The 22,017-nt window shown below is 52.3% G+C and overlaps 1 protein-coding gene across 1 annotated transcript in view; it reads left to right on the top strand.

Annotated features, from left to right (window-relative positions):
* The first annotated feature begins 1,295 nt into the window (after positions 1-1,295).
* Positions 1,296-22,017, top strand: part of igsf8 (immunoglobulin superfamily, member 8) — an 87,606-nt gene continuing 66,884 nt past the window's right edge. The window contains exons 1-3 of the mRNA XM_063066369.1: positions 1,296-1,426; positions 5,060-5,434; positions 11,409-11,837. Of these exons, the coding sequence (XP_062922439.1) occupies positions 1,363-1,426; positions 5,060-5,434; positions 11,409-11,837 (868 nt within the window). The 5' untranslated portion in view covers positions 1,296-1,362. The remainder of the gene's footprint in view (positions 1,427-5,059; positions 5,435-11,408; positions 11,838-22,017) is intronic.

The raw sequence follows: 22,017 nt of genomic DNA, 5'->3' as shown, positions 1-22,017 counted from the left end.
GGAGAGGAGAGGAGTGGAGGAGTGGGTGGGGAGGGGATGGGAAGGGAGGGGAGAGGAGCTGAGGGGAGGGGACGGGAGGGGAGGGGAAGGGGAGGAGTAGACGAGAGGGGAAGGGGAGGAGGAGACGGGAGGGGAGGGGAGGGGAGAGGAGGAGAGTGGAGGGGAGGGGAGGGGAGGGGAAGGGAGAGGAGGGGAGGGGAAGGGAGGGGAGGGGAGGGGAGGGGAGGGGAGGGGAGGGGAAGGGAGGGGAGGGGAGGGGAGGGGAGGGGAGATGAGGAGGGGAGGGGAGGAGAGGGGAGATGAGGAGAGGGGAGGGTAGGGGAGAGTAGCGGAGAGGAGGGGAGGCGAGGGGGTGAGGAGAGGAGGGGAGGCGAGGGGGTGAGGAGGGGAGGGGAGAGGAGTGGAGTGGAGGAGTGGGTGGGGAGGGGTGGGGAGGGGAGGGGAGGGGAGAGGAGCAGAGGGGAGTGGAGGAGTGGGTGGGGAGGGGAGGGGAGCGGAGGGGAGGGGAGGGTGGAGAGGAGGGGAGGGCAGGGGAGGGGAGGGTGGAGAGGAGGGGAGGTGAGAGGGGAGAGGAGGAGAGGGGAGGGGAGACGAGGGGAGGGGAGGGGAGACGAGGGGAGGGGAGGGGAGACGAGGAGAGGGGAGGGGAGGAGAGGGGAGGGGAGGGGAGGAGAGGGGAGGGGAGGGGAGGGGAGGGGAGGGGAGGGGAGGGGAGGGGAGGGGAGGGGAGGGGAAGGGTGTGGAGTGGAGGGGAGGTGAGGGGAGGAGAGGAGAGGGGAGGAGAGGGGAGCTGAGGCGAGGGGAGGTGAGGGGAAGGGAGGGGAGGGGAAGGGAGGGGAAGGGTGGGGAGGAGAGGGGAGCGGAGCGGAGGCGAGGGCAGGTGAGGGGAAGGGAGGGGAGGGGAAGGGACTGGAGTAGAGGGGAGGAGAGGGAAGGAGAGGGGAGAGGAGGGGAGGGGAGAGGAGCGGAGGGGAGAGGAGCGGAGGGGAGGGGATGGGAGGGGAGAAGAGGGGAGGGGAGGAGAGAGTAGCGGAGAGGAGAGGAGGCGAGGGGGTGAGGAGGGGAGGGGAGAGGAGTGGAGTGGAGGAGTGGGTGGGGAGAGGAGCGGAGGGGAGGGGATGGGAGGCGTGGGGAGGGGAGGGGAGAAGAGGGGAGGGGAGGAGAGAGTAGCGGAGAGGAGGGGAGGCGAGGGGGTGAGGAGTGGAGGAGTGGGTGGGGTGGGGAGGGGAGGGGAGAGGAGGGGAGGGGAGGGGAGGAAAGGGGAGGGGAGGAGTTTGGAGTCGGGCCGGGGCGGGGCGGTCGTTCCGGGATGCTGCTGCCGGGTGCTCGCTGTTTGTCCTCGCTTCCAGGCTCGGTTGTGTGATGGAGAGGCGGGACCCAGCCCGGGGCATCCGGTCGCTGTTACTGCTGTTGCGTGTCGGAACAGGTGAGGCTGCGCCGCTGCCGGGAGGTCTTTTGTGTCGGCGTGTGTTGTGTGTGCGCGGCGGGTCGGGCTGGTTCGTGGGCCGCGTGAGCGGAAGGAGGGAGGTTCGTGGGAGGAGGGATGGAGGGACGGTGCGTGGGAGGAGGGATGGAGGGAGGTTCGTGGGAGGAGGGATGGAGGGACGGTGCGTGGGAGGAAGGATGGAGGGACGGTGCGTGGGAGGAGGGATGGAGGGACGGTGCGTGGGAGGAGGGATGGAGGGACGGTGCGTGGGAGGAGGGATGGAGGGAGATTCGTGGGAGGAGGGATGGAGGGATGGTGCGTGGGAGGAAGGATGGAGGGACGGAGCGTGGGAGGAGGGATTGAAAGCGGGTTCCTGGATGGAGGGGTGGAGGGAGAGAGTAGACAAGCACGGAGAACTAACAGTGGGATGATCAGATTGGAGAAACAGCAGGAGGTAGAAAGGGAAATTTGTGCGAGGATAAAGGACGGGGTTCAGGGGAGGGGAAGGTGAATGGAGTGGAGAGTCGGGTGGAGAAAGGGAATGTGCTGGTGACAGGACAGATGGAGAGGCGTTGCTCTCTCTCTCTGTCTGCCTGTGTATCATCCACTGTGCATTTACACATCTATTTTTAAACACGTTTTCTGAAAGACACTTCAAAACACGTTTCCAATGGCTCAGGGGAACAGCTTGGCTTCAAACTAGACGAACTAGGAACCTCCTGGGGTTAGATACAGAGTGTAGCTCCCTCTACACTGTCCCTGCATACACTCCCAGGGTCAGGCACAGAGTGAATCTCCCTCACACTCCCAGGGCACGGGTCAGACACAGAGTGAAGCTCCCTCTACACTATCCCATCACACACTCCCAGGACATGGGTCAGACAAAGAGTGAAACTCCCTCTACACTGTCCCATCACACACTCCTGGGGTCAGACACAGTGAAATTCCCTCTACACTGTCCAATCACACACTCCCTGGGAATGGGTTAAACATAGAGTGAAACTCGCTCTGCACTGTCCAATCATACACTCCCAGGGTCAGGCACAGAGTGAATCTCCCTCTACACTATCCCATCACACACTCCCTGGGAATGGGTTAAACATAGAGTGAAACTCCCTCTGCACTGTCCAATCATATACTCCCAGTTGGGAATGAGTGGGAACTGGCTGGGTCCAATAGTACTGAGTTAGAAGCATCTCGGGTCCATTGGGAATGCAGACGGTGGTGGTGTGTAGGTGGGAAGGGATCAGGTCTGTTGGGAGTGTGTACATTGGAAGGAGTGGGAAGTGGTGGGATCCATTGGGAATGCAGACGGTGGTGTGTGAGTGGGAAGGGATCAGGTCTGTTGGGAGTGTGAACGTTGGAAGAGAGTGGGAAGGGTTGGGATCCATTGGTTATGCAGATGGTGAGAAGGCACACAAGTCCAGTGGGAGTGGATCGGAAGGGGTGAGGTCCATTTGCAGGGTGATTGGTGGGAGTGTGGGGCAAGTTTGGGTTGGTTGGGAGTGGGTCGGAAGGGGTGAAGTCCATTTGGAGTGTGATTGGTGGGAGTGTGGGGCAAGGGTTGGGTTGGTTGGGGGTGGGTCGGAAGGGGTGAGGTCCATTTGGAGTGTGATTGGTGGGAGTGTGGGGCAAGGGTTGGGTTGGTTGGGAGTGGGTCAGAAGGGTGAGTTCCATTTGGAGGGTGATTGGTGGGAGTGTGGGGCAAAGGTTGGGTTGGTTGGGAATGCAGATACTGAGGGTTAATTGGAAGGGTGGGCTCTCTTGGTTTTATGGACAGTGGGAGTGAGTGGGTAGGGCTTGGATCTGTTGTGTGTGGACAGTGGAAATGGGTGGAAAGGGTGGGGTCTGTTAGAAGTGCACACTGTGGATAGGAGTGGGATGGGTTTGGGTCCATTGGGAGTTCAGATCCTGGGAAAGGACGGGATCCACTGGGGTGTAGACAGTAGGTGTGAATGGGAAGAGTGGGGCTCATTGGGAGTGTGGATGGTGGTAGTGAGTGGGAAGGGTGGGACTCATTGGCAGTATGGATGGTGGTAGTGAGCATAGTTCCCTCTAAGCTGTGCCTATGTGCATACGCACACGTTTTTCAACCAGTGCACAAAGGAAATTAATGTGTGCACAAAAGGTTAGCTAAAATAATGCAGTAATTGATAATTATACTTATTGAAAATAATCTTTTAGCTAACTGTTTCTGTTAACTAATTACAGTAGTCGGTTTTTCAAATACCACAACGCACATCACCAATTTACGTCACCTCACCATTCCTGTTCCGGTTTGTACAGCTGCATCACGGCAGCAGCCATCTTTGCCGGACGGTGTTCATATCATAAAGTTTAGAAAGATCTGTTTCAAATCCTGTAGGTAGCTTACTAAGTTTTTATTGGAAAAAATATTGATTCACTATGTCGAATTCAAAAGAAGTGAATGGCGTGAAGCGCAAAAGGACTGCAAATTTGTTTAAAGTTGAATGGCTTAACAAAATAGTAGAAACTGTTACACTGAAAGCTCATGAGGTCATGAACGTTCAGCTATGAGAAATATTTATTTATGATTCGGAAACTGGAGTTATCTGTTTGTATTGTCGTGATGCTAAAGTTGCTGGAGAATTTGCTAGTGGAAAGAAATGGGATGATATTTGGAAACTTAACTTCTTGAAACATAATTTGGCAAGTAATGCACTTTTGGATGGTGTACAAAAGCTCAGGCAACAGAACCCGTTATTACCCATTACAGGAGTGCTAGGCATGTTACGGTTGAGTGCAGATGAGCGAGAGGGAAAACGATCAAACCCAGAGGAGATCAAAGCTGAGGTACAAGAATGGTCAGCCTTTGATTTCTCCGCAATTGCAGATTGTGACTTCACATTTGGCAATGAACAAGTTAATGCTTATGTCTGAAATATCGTGATTTTCTAGCTGAAAATATTGTAATAGTTAGACAGTTTAATGATTTCAAATTTTCCATGCAAGAAAAAATTAAATCCAAACCAATTTCAAACTTTGCTCAAATGGTGGCATTTGTACTTCAAAATGAACAGTTTAGTGACCTTGCACAGTTGATGGACATTGGGGGAAACTTTCTTGCGTCTAGTGTGGACTGTGAGCGAGGTTTTAGCTTAATGAATCAACTCAAAAACAAGCTGAGAATCCTAGGTGAATGTCATTTCGAGATGTTAATGAGAATTAAAAGCTGTCAATTGGATGGAAGTTTTATTAGTTTAGATAGAGTTTACAAAGAATGGGTAAATGCCAAAGACAGGAAAGAGAAAAAATAACTGAGTGACTTAAATATGTATGTTATTTTGTTGTTATTCTGTGCAGTTTTATGTCAAATATTTTGTAAACTTACATAAACTGTGCCATGTGTGCATTCAGTGTACACATACTTTTGTCACAGGAAAAGAAATTTTCACAACATAATATTTTTGCGCACACAGACTACTAAAAATTAGAGGGAATATTGGTAGTGAGTGGGAAGGGTGGGGCCCGTTGGGAGTGTGGACGGTGGAAGTGAGTGGGAAGGGTGGGGCCCGTTGGGAGTGTGGATGGTGGTGGTGAGTGGGAAGGGTGGGGCCCGTTGGGAGTGCAGACGGTGTGAAGCCTGTTCTTGTGACCGTATTTCCCTTACAGCATTGGCGAAGTTGTCAAGAGTTGCCGTTCCTCAAGGGCCCCTCCACAGGGTTGAGGGAAGCCACGTCTCACTCTCCTGCAATGTGTCACACTACAAGGGGTCTGATGGGCTGGATTTTGAATGGTCCCTGCTTCATCCCTCAGAGCCCCCACTGAAAATGGGTTTGATCAGCACTCGGAATGAAGCATTTACCCATGCTAGCTTCCAGCACAGAGTACTGGCGGGGGAAATCCACATCAGACGCACCTCTCCAAGCTCCGTCCAGCTACTCATAAGGAAGCTTCGCAAAACTGATGCGGGCGATTTGGAATGTTGTGTCCCTCCAGCGGCTGGGAGACACCACGATCCGGACAGGGCCTATGTCACGCTGAGAGGTAGGCTGGGAAACTGGAACAGGGCGGTTCTGTAGAATGCAGAATAGGGAGAGGCTCTTTGGCCAACAATTTTGTGCCAAACTGATTAAATTATTATTTAAATGACTAACTGAACTAATTCCTTCTGCCGATCCAATGTCCACATCCCTCTAGGTGCCTCTCTGAGGACCCCTTAACCACCTCCATTGTTCTTGCAACTCCTACAGCATATTCCAAGTACCCACCGCACTCTGTGTAAAATAAAACTTGTCCTGCACATATGTTTTGAACTTGCCCTCCCTCACCTTAAACACGTGACCTCTAGTATTGGATCTTCCAGCTCTGGGAAAAAGATACCAGCTGTCTGCTCCATCTTTGCCTCACATAAACTTACAAACTTCCATCGGATTTCTCCCCAGACTCTGCCGCTCCAGAGAAAACAGTCCAACTTGTTCTTAATCTCATGGATGAGCCTCTCATAAGAGACCTTGTCAAACACCTTACTAAAATACATGTAGCCAACATCCGGGGCTTTACCTTCATCAATCATCCTCCTCACCTCCATAAAAGACTCAATCAAGTTAGTAAGACACTATTTGCCCCACACAAAGACATACTGACTCTCCCTAACTAAGCCATTGTTTCCCAAATGCTCATAAATCCTATCCATAAGAATCCTCTGCAGAACTTGCCGACCACTAAGATGAGACTTACCAGGCTATAGTTTCCTGCACTAGCTTTACTTCTCCTCTTGAATAATAGAACAACTACTCAGAAATCAGTATTGTGCAGTAGGTTTTCTATGTTTCTGTGTTTCTAAATCCTTCAGGATCTTTCCTGTGGCTAAAGAGGACACTAAGCTCTTGGTCAAGACACCAGCAATCAAATCTCCACCCTCTCTCAATAACCTGGGGTATATTCCATCAGAATGTGAGGACATATCCATTTTAATGTTATTCAGAGTTTGTTAAGTGTGTCCAGGACGGATTCCTGTCACAGTATGTGGACAGGCCGACCAGGGGGAATGCCATACTAAATCTAGTACTAGGTAATGAACCGGGTCAGGTCACAGATCTCTCAGTGGGTGAGCGTCTGGGGGACAGTGACCCCCGCTCCCTGGCCTTTAGCATTATCATGGAAAAGGATAGAATCAGAGAGGACAGGAAAATTTTTAATTGGGGAAAGGCAAATTATGAGGCTATAAGGCTAGAACTTGCGGGTGTGAATTGGGATGATGTTTTTGCAGGGAAATGTACTATGGACATGTGGTCAATGTTTAGACATCTCTTGCGGGATGTTAGGGATAAATTTGTCTCGGTGAGGAAGATAAAGAATGGTAGGGTGAAGGAACCATGGGTGACAAGTGAGGTGGAAAATCTAGTCAGGTGGAAGAAGGCAGCATACATGAGGTTTAGGAAGCAAGGATCAGATGGGTCTATTGAGGAATATAGGGAAGCAAGAAAGGAGCTTAAGAAGAGGCTGAGAAGAGCAAGAAGGGGGCATGAGAAGGCCTTGGCGAGTAGGGTAAAGGAAAACCCCAAGGCATTTTTCAACTATGTGAAGAAAAAAATGATGACAGGAGTGAAGGTAGGACCGATTAGAGATAAAGGTGGGAAGGTGTGCCTGGAGGCTGTGAAAATGAGCGAGGTCCTCAATGAATACTTTTCTTCGTTATTCACCAATGAGAGGGAACTTGTTGGTGAGGACAATATGAGTGAAGTTGATAGAAACCATAGAAACTACAGCACAGAAACAGGCCTTTTGGCCCTTCTTGGCTGTGCCGAACCATTTTCTGCCTAGTCCCACTGACTTGCACACGGACCATATCCCTCCATACACCTCCCATCCATGTATCTGTCCAATTTATTCTTAAATGTTAAAAAAGAACCCACATTTACCACCTCATCTGGCAGCTCATTCCATACTCCCACCACTCTCTGTGTGAAGAAGCCCCCCCTAATGTTCCCTTTAAACTTTTCCCCCCTCACCCTTAACCCATGTCCTCTGGTTTTTTTCTCCCCTTGCCTCAGTGGAAAAAGCCTGCTTGCATTCACTATATCTATACCCATCATAATTTTATATACCTCTATCAAATCTCCCCTCATTCTTCTACGCACCAGGGAATAAAGTCCTAACCTATTCAACCTTTCTCTGTAACTGAGTTTCTCACGTCCTGGCAACATACTTGTAAACCTTCTCTGCACTCTTTCAACCTTATTTATACCCTTCCTGTAATTTGGTGACCAAAACTGAACACAATACTCCATTTCGGCCTCACCAATGCCTTATACAACCTCATTATAACATTCCAGCTCTTATACTCGATACTTTGATAAATAAAGGCCAATGTACCAAAAGCTCTCTTTACGACCCTATCTACTTGTGACGCCACTTTTAGGGAATTTTGTATCTGTATTCCCAGATCCCTCTGTTCTACTGCACTCCTCAGTGCCTTACCATTAACCCTGTAAGTTCTACCTTGGTTTGTCCTTCCAATGTGCAATACCTCACACTTGTCTGTATTAAACTCCATCTGCCATTTTTCATCCCATTTTTCCAGCTGGTCCAAGTCCCTCTGCAGGCTCTGAAAACCTTCCTCACTGTCTACTACACCTCCAATCTTAGTATCATCAGCAAATTTGCTGATCCAATTTACCACATTATCATCCAGATCATTGATATAGATGACAAATAACAATGAGACCCAGCACTGATCCCTGAGGCACACCACTAGTCAGAGGCCTCCACTCAGAGAAGCAATTCTCTACCACCACTGATGTTCTGGAGCATGTTGATATTAAGGGAGAGGAGGTGTTGGAGTTGTTAAAATACATTAGGACAGATAAATCCCCGGGGCCTGACGAAATATTCCCCAGGCTGCTCCACGAGGCGAGAGAAGAGATTGCTGAGCCTCTGGCTAGGATCTTTATGTCCTCGTTGTCCACGGGAATGGTACCCGGGAATGGTACCACGGAAAAGGATTGGAGGGAGGCGAATGTTGTCCGCTTGTTCAAAAAAGGTAGTAGGGATAGTCTGGGTAATTATAGACCAGTGCGCCTTACGCCTGTGGTGGGAAAGCTGTTGGAAAAGATTCTTAGAGATAGGATCTATAGGCACTTAGAGAATCATGGTCTGATCAGGGACAGTCAGCATGGCTTTGTGAAGGGCAGATCGTGTCTAACAAGCCTGATAGAGTTCTTTGAGGAGGTGACCAGGCATATAGATGAGGGTAGTGCAGTGGATGTGATCTATATGGATTTTAGTAAGGCATTTGACAAGGCTCCACACGGTAGGCTTATTCAGAAAGTTAGAAGGCATGGGATCCAGGGAAGTTTGACCAGGTGGATTCAGAATTGGCTTGCCTGCAGAAGGCAGAGGGTGGTGGTGGAGGGAGTACATTTAGATTGGAGGATTGTGACTAGTGGTGTCCCACAAGGATCTGTTTTGGGACCTCTACTTTTCGTGATTGTTATTAATGATCTGGATGTAGGGGTAGAAGGGTGGGTTGCCAAGTTTGCAGACAACACAAAGGTTGGTGGTGTTGTAGATAGTGTAGAGGATTGTCAAAGATTGCAGAGAGACATTGATAGGATGCAGGAGTGGGCTGAGAAGTGGCAGATGGAGTTCAACCCGGAGAAATGTGAGGTGGTACACTTTGGAAGGACAAACTCCAAGGCAGAGTACAAAGTAAATGGCAGGATACTTGGTAGTGTGGAGGACCAGAAGGATCTCGGGGTACATGTCCACAGATCCCTGAAAGTTGCCTCACAGGTGGATAGGGTAGTTAAGGAAGCTTATGGGGTATTAGCTTTCATAAGTCGAGGGATAGAGTTTAAGAGTCGCGATGTAATGATGCAGCTCTATAAAACTCTGGTTAGGCCACACTTGGAGTACTGTGTCCAGTTCTGGTCACCTCACTATAGGAAGGATGCGGAAGCATTGGAAAGGGTACAGAGGAGATTTACCAGGATGCTGCCTGGCTTAGAAAGTATGCATTATGATCAGAGATTAAGGGAGCTAGGGCTTTACTCTTTGGAGAGAAGGAGGATGAGAGGAGACATGATAGAGGTGTACAAGATAATAACAGGAATAGATAGAGTGGATAGCCAGCGCCTCTTCCCCAGGGCACCACTGCTCAATACAAGAGGATATGGCTTTAAGGTAAGGGGTGGGAAGTTCAAGGGGGATATTAGAGGAAGGTTTTTTACTCAGAGAGTGGTTGGTGCGTGGAATGCACTACCTGAGTCAGTGGTGGAGGCAGATACACTAGTGAAGTTTAAGAGACTACTAGACAGGTATATGGTGGAATTTAAGGTGGGGGCTTATATGGGAGGCAGGGTTTGCAGGTCGGCACAACATTGTGGGCCGAAGGGCCTGTACTGTGCTGTACTATTCTATGTTCTATGTTAAGAGACACAGCATGATATTTTACATTATATCAAAATGCTTTACATTCCATACTGATCTCCATGTCCTTCTGCATGGTAAATATTGACCCAAGGTTCTCATTTAGGACCTTGCCCACCAAGCATATGAGCACTCCATTATCCTTGTGTGATCCTAATTATCTTCTTTCTTTTTGTGTATATATAGAAGGCCATATTGCCTTTAATCCTACTCGCCAAGGAATTTTCATGGCCCCTCCTAGCTCCCCGAATTACCTTCTTGAGAGTTCTTTTCTAGCTTCTTAAGCATCCTCACCACACTCCAAACAGAAAGGGCTCCCTTTATTCCCACCTTTTTCCTCCTGCCAGTCAGCCAATGCTCTATCCATGCTCATATCTTTCCTGTAATATCTTGTTCAGCAGTCTTATATGGCCCCTTGTAAAAGGCCTTCTGAAAATCCAAGTACCCATCATCAGCTGACTCTACTTCATCTGTCTTGCTTGTCATGTCTTCAAAGAGTTTCAACAGGTTTGTCAGGCAAGATTTTCCCTTCAGGAAATGATACTGACTACAGCCTGTTTTAGCATGTACCTCCAAGTACCCTGAAACCACAGCCTTAACAATAAACTCCAACATCCTCCCAACCATTGAGGTCAGACTAATTTCCTTCCTTCTGCCTCTCTCCCTTCTTGATGAGTGGAGGGACATTTGCAATTTTCCAGTCCTCTGGAACCATGCCAGAATCTGGTCATCCTTAAAAGATCATTACTAATGCCACAACCTCTTCAACCACCTCTTCCCTGGAGTGTATACCATCTGCTCCTGGTGACTTATCTACCTTCAGATCTTTCAATTCCCAAGATCTTTCTCCCTAGTAATGGCAACTTCACACACTTCTGGCCCCTATTATGTTCATTATTATATTCCTCTGCCATTTCCTCGTCCTCCATTACTACCTCTCCAGCATATTTCCCAGCAGTCTGATATCCACTCTTGCCCATCTTTTACTCTGTATGTCCTTCTTCAGTCTCACTGCACACTGTTGTACCTTCTCCAGAAGAGAATTCAATGACCCAGAAATCTGAAACCCTGCCTCCTGCACTAATTCTTCAGCCATGCATTCATCTACCAACTGATCCTATTCTCACCCTCACTGGCGCACGGCACAGGCAACAATCCAGAGATTACTACGCTGGTGGTCCTGCTTCTCAGCTTCCTACCTAGCTCCCAAGAATCTCTCTTCTGGATCTCCTCCCTTTTCCTACCAATGTTGTTAGTTTGATATGTACAACACTTCCTCTTTAGAATGCTGTGGACATGATCTGAGACACCCTTACCTATTAGGGATGTGGACACTGGGAGTGACTGTTGAGAGATGGGTCCAATGGCAGTGCGAACAGTGAAACTGAATGGGATGGATTCTGGTCTAAGGGATGTGGATGATGTGTGTCTCATTGTAACTAATCATTGTTCTCTTTGTCTCTCCCGCTGCATATCTTCGGCAATTCCCACTCCCTGCTCACCCTTCCCAATTTCCGCCCCATCCAACACCAACCACAACCCCAACCCCCCACACTCCCCATCTTCTCCATCTCTGTCCCCTGCCCAGTACTGCCGGACACTCTGCAGCTGACAGCCCCAGAAGAGTCACCAGTCCCCCTCTCCCTCCAGGAGGGTAAGCCCTTTGCACTCCGTTGCCAGGCGGCCTCGCTGTCAGCACTACACACACACCTGTCCGTGCACTTACTGCTGGTGACTGGGGACAGGCGTGCACAGCGGATGGTAGCAGGGCTGGACCGGGACCAGGTGCTGAGTTCCGAACCAGGGGGACCCTTCTGGAGCCGCTTCATACAGGGGGAGGTCGGGCTGCAGAGGCTGGGGCACGACTCCTACCACCTCCACCTCCAGCATGTTCGGACGGAGGATGCCGGCCGCTACGACTGTGTGGCTGCACAATGGCTCCAGGACCCGGATGGACAATGGCAGAAGATCAAGGAAAAGAGCGTCTCACTGGTGGATCTGAGTGTCCAACCCAACGGTAAGCAACTGAGCACCGGCCAGACACAGAGAGAGGCACCCTCTACACTGTCCCATCACACACTCCCCCTACACAGTCCCATCACACACTTACTCTACACTGTCCCATCACACACTCCCTCTACACTGTCCCATCACACACTCCCTCTACACTGTCCCATCACACACTCCCCCTACACTGTCCCATCACACACTCCCTCTACACTGTCCCATCACACACTCCCCCTACACTGTCCCATCACACACTCCCTCTGCACCGTCCCATCACACACTCCCTCTACACCGTCCCATCACACACTCCCTCTACACTGTCCCATCACACACTCCCCCTACACTGTCCCATCACACACTCCCTCTACACCGTCCCATCACACACTCCCTCTACACCGTCCCATCACACACTCCCTCTACACTGTCCCATCACACACTCCCCCTAGACTGTCCCATCACAAACTCCCTCTAAACCGTCCCATCACACACTCGCTCTACACTGTCCCATCACACACTCCCCCTACACTGTCCCATCACACACTCCCCCTACACTGTCCCATCACACACTCCCTCTACACCGTCCCATCACACACACCCCTACACCGTCCCATCACACACTCCCTCTACACCGTCCCGTCACACACTCCCCCTACACTGTCCCATCACACACTCCCTCTACACGGTCCCATCACACACTCCCTCTACACTGTCCCATCACACACTCCCTCTACACTGTCCATCACACACTCCCTCTACACTGTCCAATCACACACTCCCTCTACACCGTCCCATCACACACTCCCGCTACACTGTCCAATCACACACTCCCTACACACTGTCCAATCACACACTCCCTCTACAATGTCCAATCACACACTCCCTCTACACCGTCCCATCACACACTCCCGCTACACTGTCCATCACACACTCCCTCCACACTGTCCCATCACACACTCCCTCTACACTGTCCCGACACACACTCCCAGGACACGGGTCAGACAGAGAATGAACCTCCCTCTACACTGTCCCATCACGCACTCCCAGGACACGGGTCAGACACAGAGTGAAACTCCCTCTACACTGTCCCATCACACACTCCCAGGACACTGGTCAGACAGAGAATGAACCTCCCTCTACACTGTCCCATCACACACTCCCAGGACACGGGTCAGACACAGAGTGAAGTTCCCTCTAAACTGTCCCATCACACACTCCCTCTAAACTATCCCATCACACACTCCCCCTACACTGTCCCATCACAAACTCCCTCTACAGTGTCCCATCACACACTCTAGGGACACAGGTGAGACACAGAGTGAAACTCCCTCTACAGTGTCCCAGCACACACTCCCTCGACACTGTCCATCTCACACTCCCTCTACACTGTCCCATCACACACTCGCAGGACGCGGGTCAGACACAGTGTGAAACTCCCTCTACACTGTCCCATCACACACTCCCTCTACACTGTCCATCACACACTCCGCTACATTGTCCCATCACACACTTCCTCTACACTGTCCCGTCACACACACCCCCTGCACTGTCCCAACTCACACTTCCTCGACACTGTCCATCACACTGCCTCTACACTGTCTATCACACAGTCCTCTACACTGTTCCATCACACACTCCCTCTACACTGTCCATAACACACTCCCTCTACACTGTCCATCACACACTCCCTCTACACCGTCCCTTCACACACTCCCTCTACACCGTCCCATCACACACTCCGCTACACTGTCCCATCACCCACTCCCTCTACGCCGTCCCATCACACACTCCCGCTACACTGTCCCATCACACACTCCCTCGACACTGTCCCATCACAGATTCCCTCTGCACCATCCCATCACACACTCCCCCTACACCATCCCATCACACACTCCCCCTACACTGTCCATCACACACTCCCGCTACACTGTCCCATCACCCACTCCCTCTACACCATCCCAACACACTCTCCCCCTACAATTTCCCATCACACTCTCCCCCTGCACTGTCCATCACACACTCCCTCTACATTGTCCCATCACACACTCCCTCTACACTTTCCATCACACACTCCCCCTACACTGTCCCATCACACACTCCCTCTACACTGTCCCATCACACACTCCCCCAACACTGTCCATCACACATTCCGTCTACACTGTCCCATCACACACTCCCTCTACACCGTCCCATCACACACTCCCTCTACACTGTCCCATCACACACTCCCTCTACACTGTCCCATCACACACTCCCCCTGCACTGTCCATCACACACTCCCTCTACACTGTCCCATCACACACTCCCTCTACACTGTCCATCACACACTCCCTCTACACTGTCCCATCACGCACTCCCCCTACACTTACCATGACACACTCCCTCTACACGTTCCCATCACACACTCCCCCTACACTGTCCCATCACACACTCCCTCTACACTGTCCCATCACACACTCCCCCTACACTGTCCATCACACACTCCCTCTACACTGTCCCATCACACACTCCCTCTACACCGTCCCATCACACACTCCCCCTACACTGTCCCATCACACACTCCCTCTACACCGTCCCATCACACACTCCCCCTACACTGTCCCATCACACACTCCCTCTACACCGTCCCATCACACACTCCCTCTACACTGTCCCATCACACACTCCCTCTACACTGTCCCATCACACACTCCCTCTACACTGTCCCATCACACACTCCCTCTACACCGTCCCATCACACACACCCCTACACCGTCCCATCACACACTCCCTCTACACCGTCCCATCACACACTCCCCCTACACTGTCCCATCACACACTCCCTCTACACCGTCCCATCACACACTCCCTCTACACTGTCCCATCACACACTCCCTATACACTGTCCATCACACACTCCCTCTACACTGTCCAATCACACACTCCCTCTACACCGTTCCATCACACACTCCTGCTACACTGTCCAATCACACACTCGCTCTACAATGTCCAATCACACACTCCCTCTACACCGTCCCATCACACACTCCCGCTACACTGTCCATCACACACTCCCTCCACACTGTCCCATCACACACTCCCTCTACACTGTCCCATCACACACTATCATAACACGGGTCAGACACAGAGTGAAACGCCCTCTACACTGTCCCGTCACACACTCCCAGGACACGGGTCAGACACAGAGTGAAACTCCCTCTACACTGTCCCATCACACACTCCCAGGACACGGGTCAGACACAGAGTGAAGTTCCCTCTAAACTGTCCCATCACACATGCCCTCTAAACTATCCCATCACACACTCCCCCTGCACTGTCCCATCACAAACTCCCTCTGCAGTGTCCCATCACACACTCTCAGGACACAGGTGAGACACAGAGTGAAACTCCCTCTACAGTGTCCCAGCACACACTCCCTCGGCACTGTCCATCTCACACTCCCTCTACACTGTCCCATCGCACACTCTCAGGACATGGGTCAGACACAGAATGAAACTCCCTCTACACTGTCCCATCACACACTCCCTCTACACTGTCCATCACACACTCCGCTACATTGTCCCATCACACACTTCCTCTACACTGTCCCGTCACACACTCCCCCTACACTGTCCCGACTCACACTCCCTCTACACTGTCCATCACACTGCCTCTACACTGTCTATCACACATTCCTCTACACTGTTCTATCACACACTCCCCCTACACCGTCCATCACACACTCCCGCTACACCGTCCCATCACAAACTCCCCAACACCGTCCCATCACACACTCCCCCTACACTGTCCATCACACACTCCCTCTACACTGTCCCATCACACACTCCCTCTACACTGTCCATCACACACTCCCTCTACACCGTCCCATCACACACTCCCTCTACACTGTCCCATCACACACTCCCCCTACACTGTCCCATCACACACTCCCTCTACACCGTCCCATCACACACTCCCTCTACACTGTCCCATCACACACTCCCCCTGGACTGTCCCATCACACACTCCCTCTAAACCGTCCCATCACACACTCGCTCTACACTGTCCCATCACACACTCCCCCTACACTGTCCCATCACACACTCCCCCTACACCGTCCCATCACACACTCCCTCTACACCGTACCATCACACTCACCCCTACACCGTCCCATCACACACTCCCTCTACACCGTCCCATCACACACTCCCTCTACACCGTCCCATCACACACTCCCCCTACACTGTCCCATCACACACTCCCTCTACACGGTCCCATCACACACTCCCTCTACACTGTCCCATCACACACTCCCTATACACTGTCCATCACACACTCCCTCTACACTGTCCAATCACACACTCCCTACACACTGTCCAATCACACACTCCCTCTACAATGTCCAATCACACACTCCCTCTACACCGTCCCATCACACAATCCCGCTACACTGTCCATCACACACTCCCTCCACACTGTCCCATCACACACTCCCTCTACACTGTCCCGTCACACACTCCCAGGACACGGGACAGACACAGAGTGAAACTCCCTCTACACTGTCCCATCACACACTCCCAGGACACTGGTCAGACAGAGAATGAAACTCCCTCTACACTGTCCCATCACACACTCCCAGGACACGGGTCAGACACAGAGTGAAGTTCCCTCTAAACTGTCCCATCACACACTCCCTCTAAACTATCCCATCACACACTCCCCCTACACTGTCCCATCACAAACTCCCTCTACAGTGTCCCATCACACACTCTAGGGACACAGGTGAGACACAGAGTGAAACTCCCTCTACAGTGTCCCAGCACACACTCCCTCGACACTGTCCATCTCACACTCCCTCTACACTGTCCCATCACAAACTCCCTCTGCAGTGTCCCATCGCACACTCTCAGGACATGGGTCAGACACAGAGTGAAACTCCCTCTACACTGTCCCATCACACACTCCCTCTACACTGTCCATCACACACTCCGCTACATTGTCCCATCACACACTTCCTCTACACTGTCCCGTCACACACTCCCCCTACACTGTCCCAACTCACACTTCCTCTACACTGTCCATCACACTGCCTCTACACTGTCCCATCACACACTCCCTCTACACTGTCCATAACACACTCCCTCTACACTGTCCCATCACACACTCCCTCTACACTGTCCATAACACACTCCCTCTACACTGTCCATCACACACTCCCTCTATACCGTCCCTTCACACACTCCCTCTACACCGTCCCATCACACACTCCGCTACACTGTCCCATCACCCACTCCCTCTACGCCGTCCCATCACACACGCCCGCTACACTGTCCCATCACACACTCCCTCTACACTGTCCCATCACAGATTCCCTCTGCACCATCCCATCACACACTCCCCCTACACCATCCCATCACACACTCCCCCTACACTGTCCATCACACACTCCCGCTACACTGTCCCATCACCTACTCCCTCTACACCATCCCAACACACTCTCCCCCTACAATTTCCCATCACACTCTCCCCCTGCACTGTCCATCACACACTCCCTCTACACTGTCCCATCACACACTCCCTCTACACTTTCCATCACACACTCCCTCTACACTGTCCCATCACGCACTCCCCCTACACCATCCATCACACACTCCCTCTACACAATCCATCACACACTCCCCCTACACTGTCCCATCACACACTCCCTCTACACTGTCCCATCACACACTCCCCCTACACTGTCCATCACACATTCCCTCTACACTGTCCCATCACACACTCCCTCTACACTGTCCCATCACACACTCCCTCTACACTGTCCCATCACACACTCCCTCTACACTGTCCCATCACACACTCCCCCTGCACTGTCCATCACACACTCCCCCTACACTGTCCCATCATACACTCCCTCTACACTTTCCATCACACACTCCCTCTACACGTTCCCATCACACACTCCCCCTACACTGTCCCATCACACACTCCCTCTACACTGTCCCATCACACACTCCCCCTACACTGTCCATCACACACTCCCTCTACACTGTCCCATCACACACTCCCTCTACACCGTCCCATCACACACTCCCCCTACACTGTCCCATCACACACTCCCTCTACACCGTCCCATCACACACTCCCCCTACACTGTCCCATCACACACTCCCTCTACACCGTCCCATCACACACTCCCTCTACACTGTCCCATCACGCACTGCCCCTACACTGTCCCATCACACACTCCCTCTACACTGTCCCATCACACACTCCCCCTAGACTGTCCCATCACACACTCCCCCTAGACTGTCCCATCACACACTCCCTCTAAACCGTCCCATCACACACTCCCTCTACACTGTCCCATCACACACTCCCCCTACACTGTCCCATCACACACTCCCCCTACACTGTCCCATCACACACTCCCTCTACACCGTCCCATCACACACACCCCTACACCGTCCCATCACACACTCCCTCTACACCGTCCCATCACACACACCCCTACACCGTCCCATCACACACTCCCTCTACACCGTCCCATCACACACTCCCCCTACACTGTCCCATCACACACTCCCTCGACACTGTCCATCTCACACTCCCTCTACACTGTCCCATCGCACACTCTCAGGACATGGGTCAGACACAGAATGAAACTCCCTCTACACTGTCCCATCACACACTCCCAGGACACGGGTCAGACACACTGTGAAACTCCCTCTACACTGTCCCATCACACACTCCCTCTACACTGTCCATCACACACTCCGCTACATTGTCCCATCACACACTCCCTCTACACCGTCCCATCACACACTCCCTCTACACTGTCCCATCACACACTCGCTCTACACTATCCCATCACACACTCCCCCTATACAGTCCCATCACACACTCCCCCTACACTGTCCCATCACACACTCCCTCTACACCGTCCCATCACACACACACCCCTACACCGTCCCACCACACACTCACTCTACACTGTCCATCACACACTCCCTCTGCACTGTCCATCACACACTCCCCCTACACTGTCCCATCACACACTCCCTCTACACCGTCCCATCACACACTCCCTCTACACTGTCCCATCACACACTCCCTCTACACCGTCCCATCACACACTCCCTCTACACTGTCCCATCACACACTCCCCCTACACTGTCCCATCACACACTCCCTCTACACTGTCCCATCACACACTCCCCCTAGACTGTCCCATCACACACTCCCTCTAAACCGTCCCATCACACACTCCCTCTACACTGTCCCATCACACACTCCCCCTACACTGTCCCATCACACACTCCCCCTACACTGTCCCATCACACACTCCCTCTACACCGTCCCATCACACACACCCCTACACCGTCCCATCACACACTCCCTCTACACCGTCCCATCACACACTCCCCCTACACTGTCCCATCACACACTCCCTCCACACTGTCCCATCACACACTCCCCCTACACTGTCCCATCACACACTCCCCCTACACCGTCCCATCACACACTATCAGTACATGGGTCAGACACAGAGTGAAACTCCCTCTACACTGTCCCGTCACATACTCCCAGGACACGGGTCAGACACAGAGTGAAACTCCCTCTACACTGTCCAATCACACACTCCCCCTACACTGTCCCATCACACACTCCCTCTACACTGTCCCATCACACACACCCCTACACCGTCCCATCACACACTCCCTCTACACCGTCCCAGCACACACACCCCTACACCGTCCCATCACACACTCCCTCTACACCGTCCCATCACACACTCCCCCTACACTGTCCCATCACACACTCCCTCTACACCGTCCCAGCACACACACCCCTACACCGTCCCATCACACACTCCCTCTACACCGTCCCATCACACACTCCCCCTACACTGTCCCATCACACACTCCCTCTACACTGTCCAATCACACACTCCCTCTACACCGTCCCATCACACACTCCTGCTACACTGTCCAATCACACACTCGCTCTACAATGTCCAATCACACACTCCCTCTACACCGTCCCATCACACACTCCCGCTACACTGTCCATCACACACTCCCTCCACACTGTCCCATCACACACTCCCTCTACACTGTCCCATCACACACTATCAGTACACGGGTCAGACACAGAGTGAAACTCCCTCTACTCTGTCCCGTCACACACTCCCAGGACACGGGTCAGACACAGAGTGAAACTCCCTCTACACTGTCCCATCACACACTCCCAGGACACTGGTCAGACACAGAATGAAACGCCCTCTACACTGTCCCATCACACACTCCCAGGACAAGGGTCAGACACAGAGTGATGTTCCCTCTTAACTGTCCCATCACACATGCCCTCTAAACTATCCCATCACACACTCCCCCTACACTGTCCCATCACAAACTCCCTCTGCAGTGTCCCATCACACACTCTCAGGACACAGGTGAGACACAGAGTGAAACTCCCTCTACAGTGTCCCAGCACACACTCCCTCGACACTGTCCATCTCACACTCCCTCTACACTGTCCCATCGCACACTCTCAGGACATGGGTCAGACACAGAATGAAACTCCCTCTACACTGTCCCATCACACACTCCCAGGACACGGCTCAGACACAGTGTGAAACTCCCTCTACACTGTCCCATCACACACTTCCTCTACACTGTCCCGTCACACACTCCCCCTACACTCTCCCGACTCACACTCCCTCTACACTGTCCATCACACTGCCTCTACACTGTCTATCACACATTCCTCTACACTGTTCTGTCACACACTCCCCCTACACCGTCCATCACACACTCCCGCTACACCGTCCCATCACAAACTCGCCAACACCGTCCCATCACACACTCCCCCTCCACTGTCCATCACACACTCCCCCTACACTGGCCCATCACACACTCCCTCTACACCGTCCCATCACACACTCCCTCTACACTGTCCCATCACACACTCCCCCTAGACTGTCCCATCACACACTCCCTCTAAACCGTCCCATCACACACTCGCTCTACACTGTCCCATCACACACTCCCCCTACACTGTCCCATCACACACTCCCCCTACACTGTCCCATCACACACTCCCTCTACACCGTCCCATCACACACTCCCTCTACACCGTCCCGTCACACACTCCCCCAACACTGTCCCATCACACATCCGTCTACACGGTCCCATCACACACTCCCTCTACACTGTCCCATCACACACTCCCTATACACTGTCCATCACACACTCCCTCTACACTGTCCAATCACACACTCCCTACACACTGTCCAATCACACACTCCCTCTACAATGTCCAATCACACACTCCCTCTACACCGTCCCATCACACACTCCCGCTACACTGTCCATCACACACTCCCTCCACACTGTCCCATCACACACTCCCTCTACACTGTCCCGTCACACACTCCCAGGACACGGGTCAGACACAGAGTGAAACTCCCTCTACACTGTCCCATCACACACTCCCAGGACACTGGTCAGACACAGAATGAAACTCCCTCTACACTGTCCCATCACACACTCCCAGGACACGGGTCAGACACAGAGTGAAGTTCCCTCTAAACTGTCCCATCACACATGCCCTCTAAACTATCCCATCACACACACCCCCTACACTGTCCCATCACAAACTCCCTCTGCAGTGTTCCATCACACGCTCTCAGGACACAGGTGAGACACAGAGTGAAACTCCCTCTACAGTGTCCCAGCACACACTCCCTCGACACTGTCCATCTCACACTCCCTCTACACTGTCCCATCGCACACTCTCAGGACATGGGTCAGACACAGAATGAAACTCCCTCTACACTGTCCCATCACACACTCCCAGGACACGGTCAGACACACTGTGAAACTCCCTCTACACTGTCCCATCACACACTCCCTCTACACTGTCCATCACACACTCCGCTACATTGTCCCATCACACACTCCCTCTACACCGTCCCATCACACACTCCCTCTACACTGTCCCATCACACACTGGCCCTACACTGTCCCATCACACACTCCCTCTACACTGTCCCATCACACACTCCCCCTAGACTGTCCCATCACACACTCCCCCTAGACTGTCCCATCACACACTCCCTCTAAACCGTCCCATCACACACTCCCTCTACACTGTCCCATCACACACTCCCCCTACACTGTCCCATCACACACTCCCCCTACACTGTCCCATCA

This window comes from Mobula hypostoma, chromosome 13 (assembly GCF_963921235.1).
Source record: "Mobula hypostoma chromosome 13, sMobHyp1.1, whole genome shotgun sequence".
NCBI classification, from domain to species: Eukaryota; Metazoa; Chordata; class Chondrichthyes; order Myliobatiformes; family Myliobatidae; genus Mobula; species Mobula hypostoma.
Note: the sequence above shows the minus strand (reverse complement) of the source record. Positions and strands in the feature narration are given on the sequence as shown.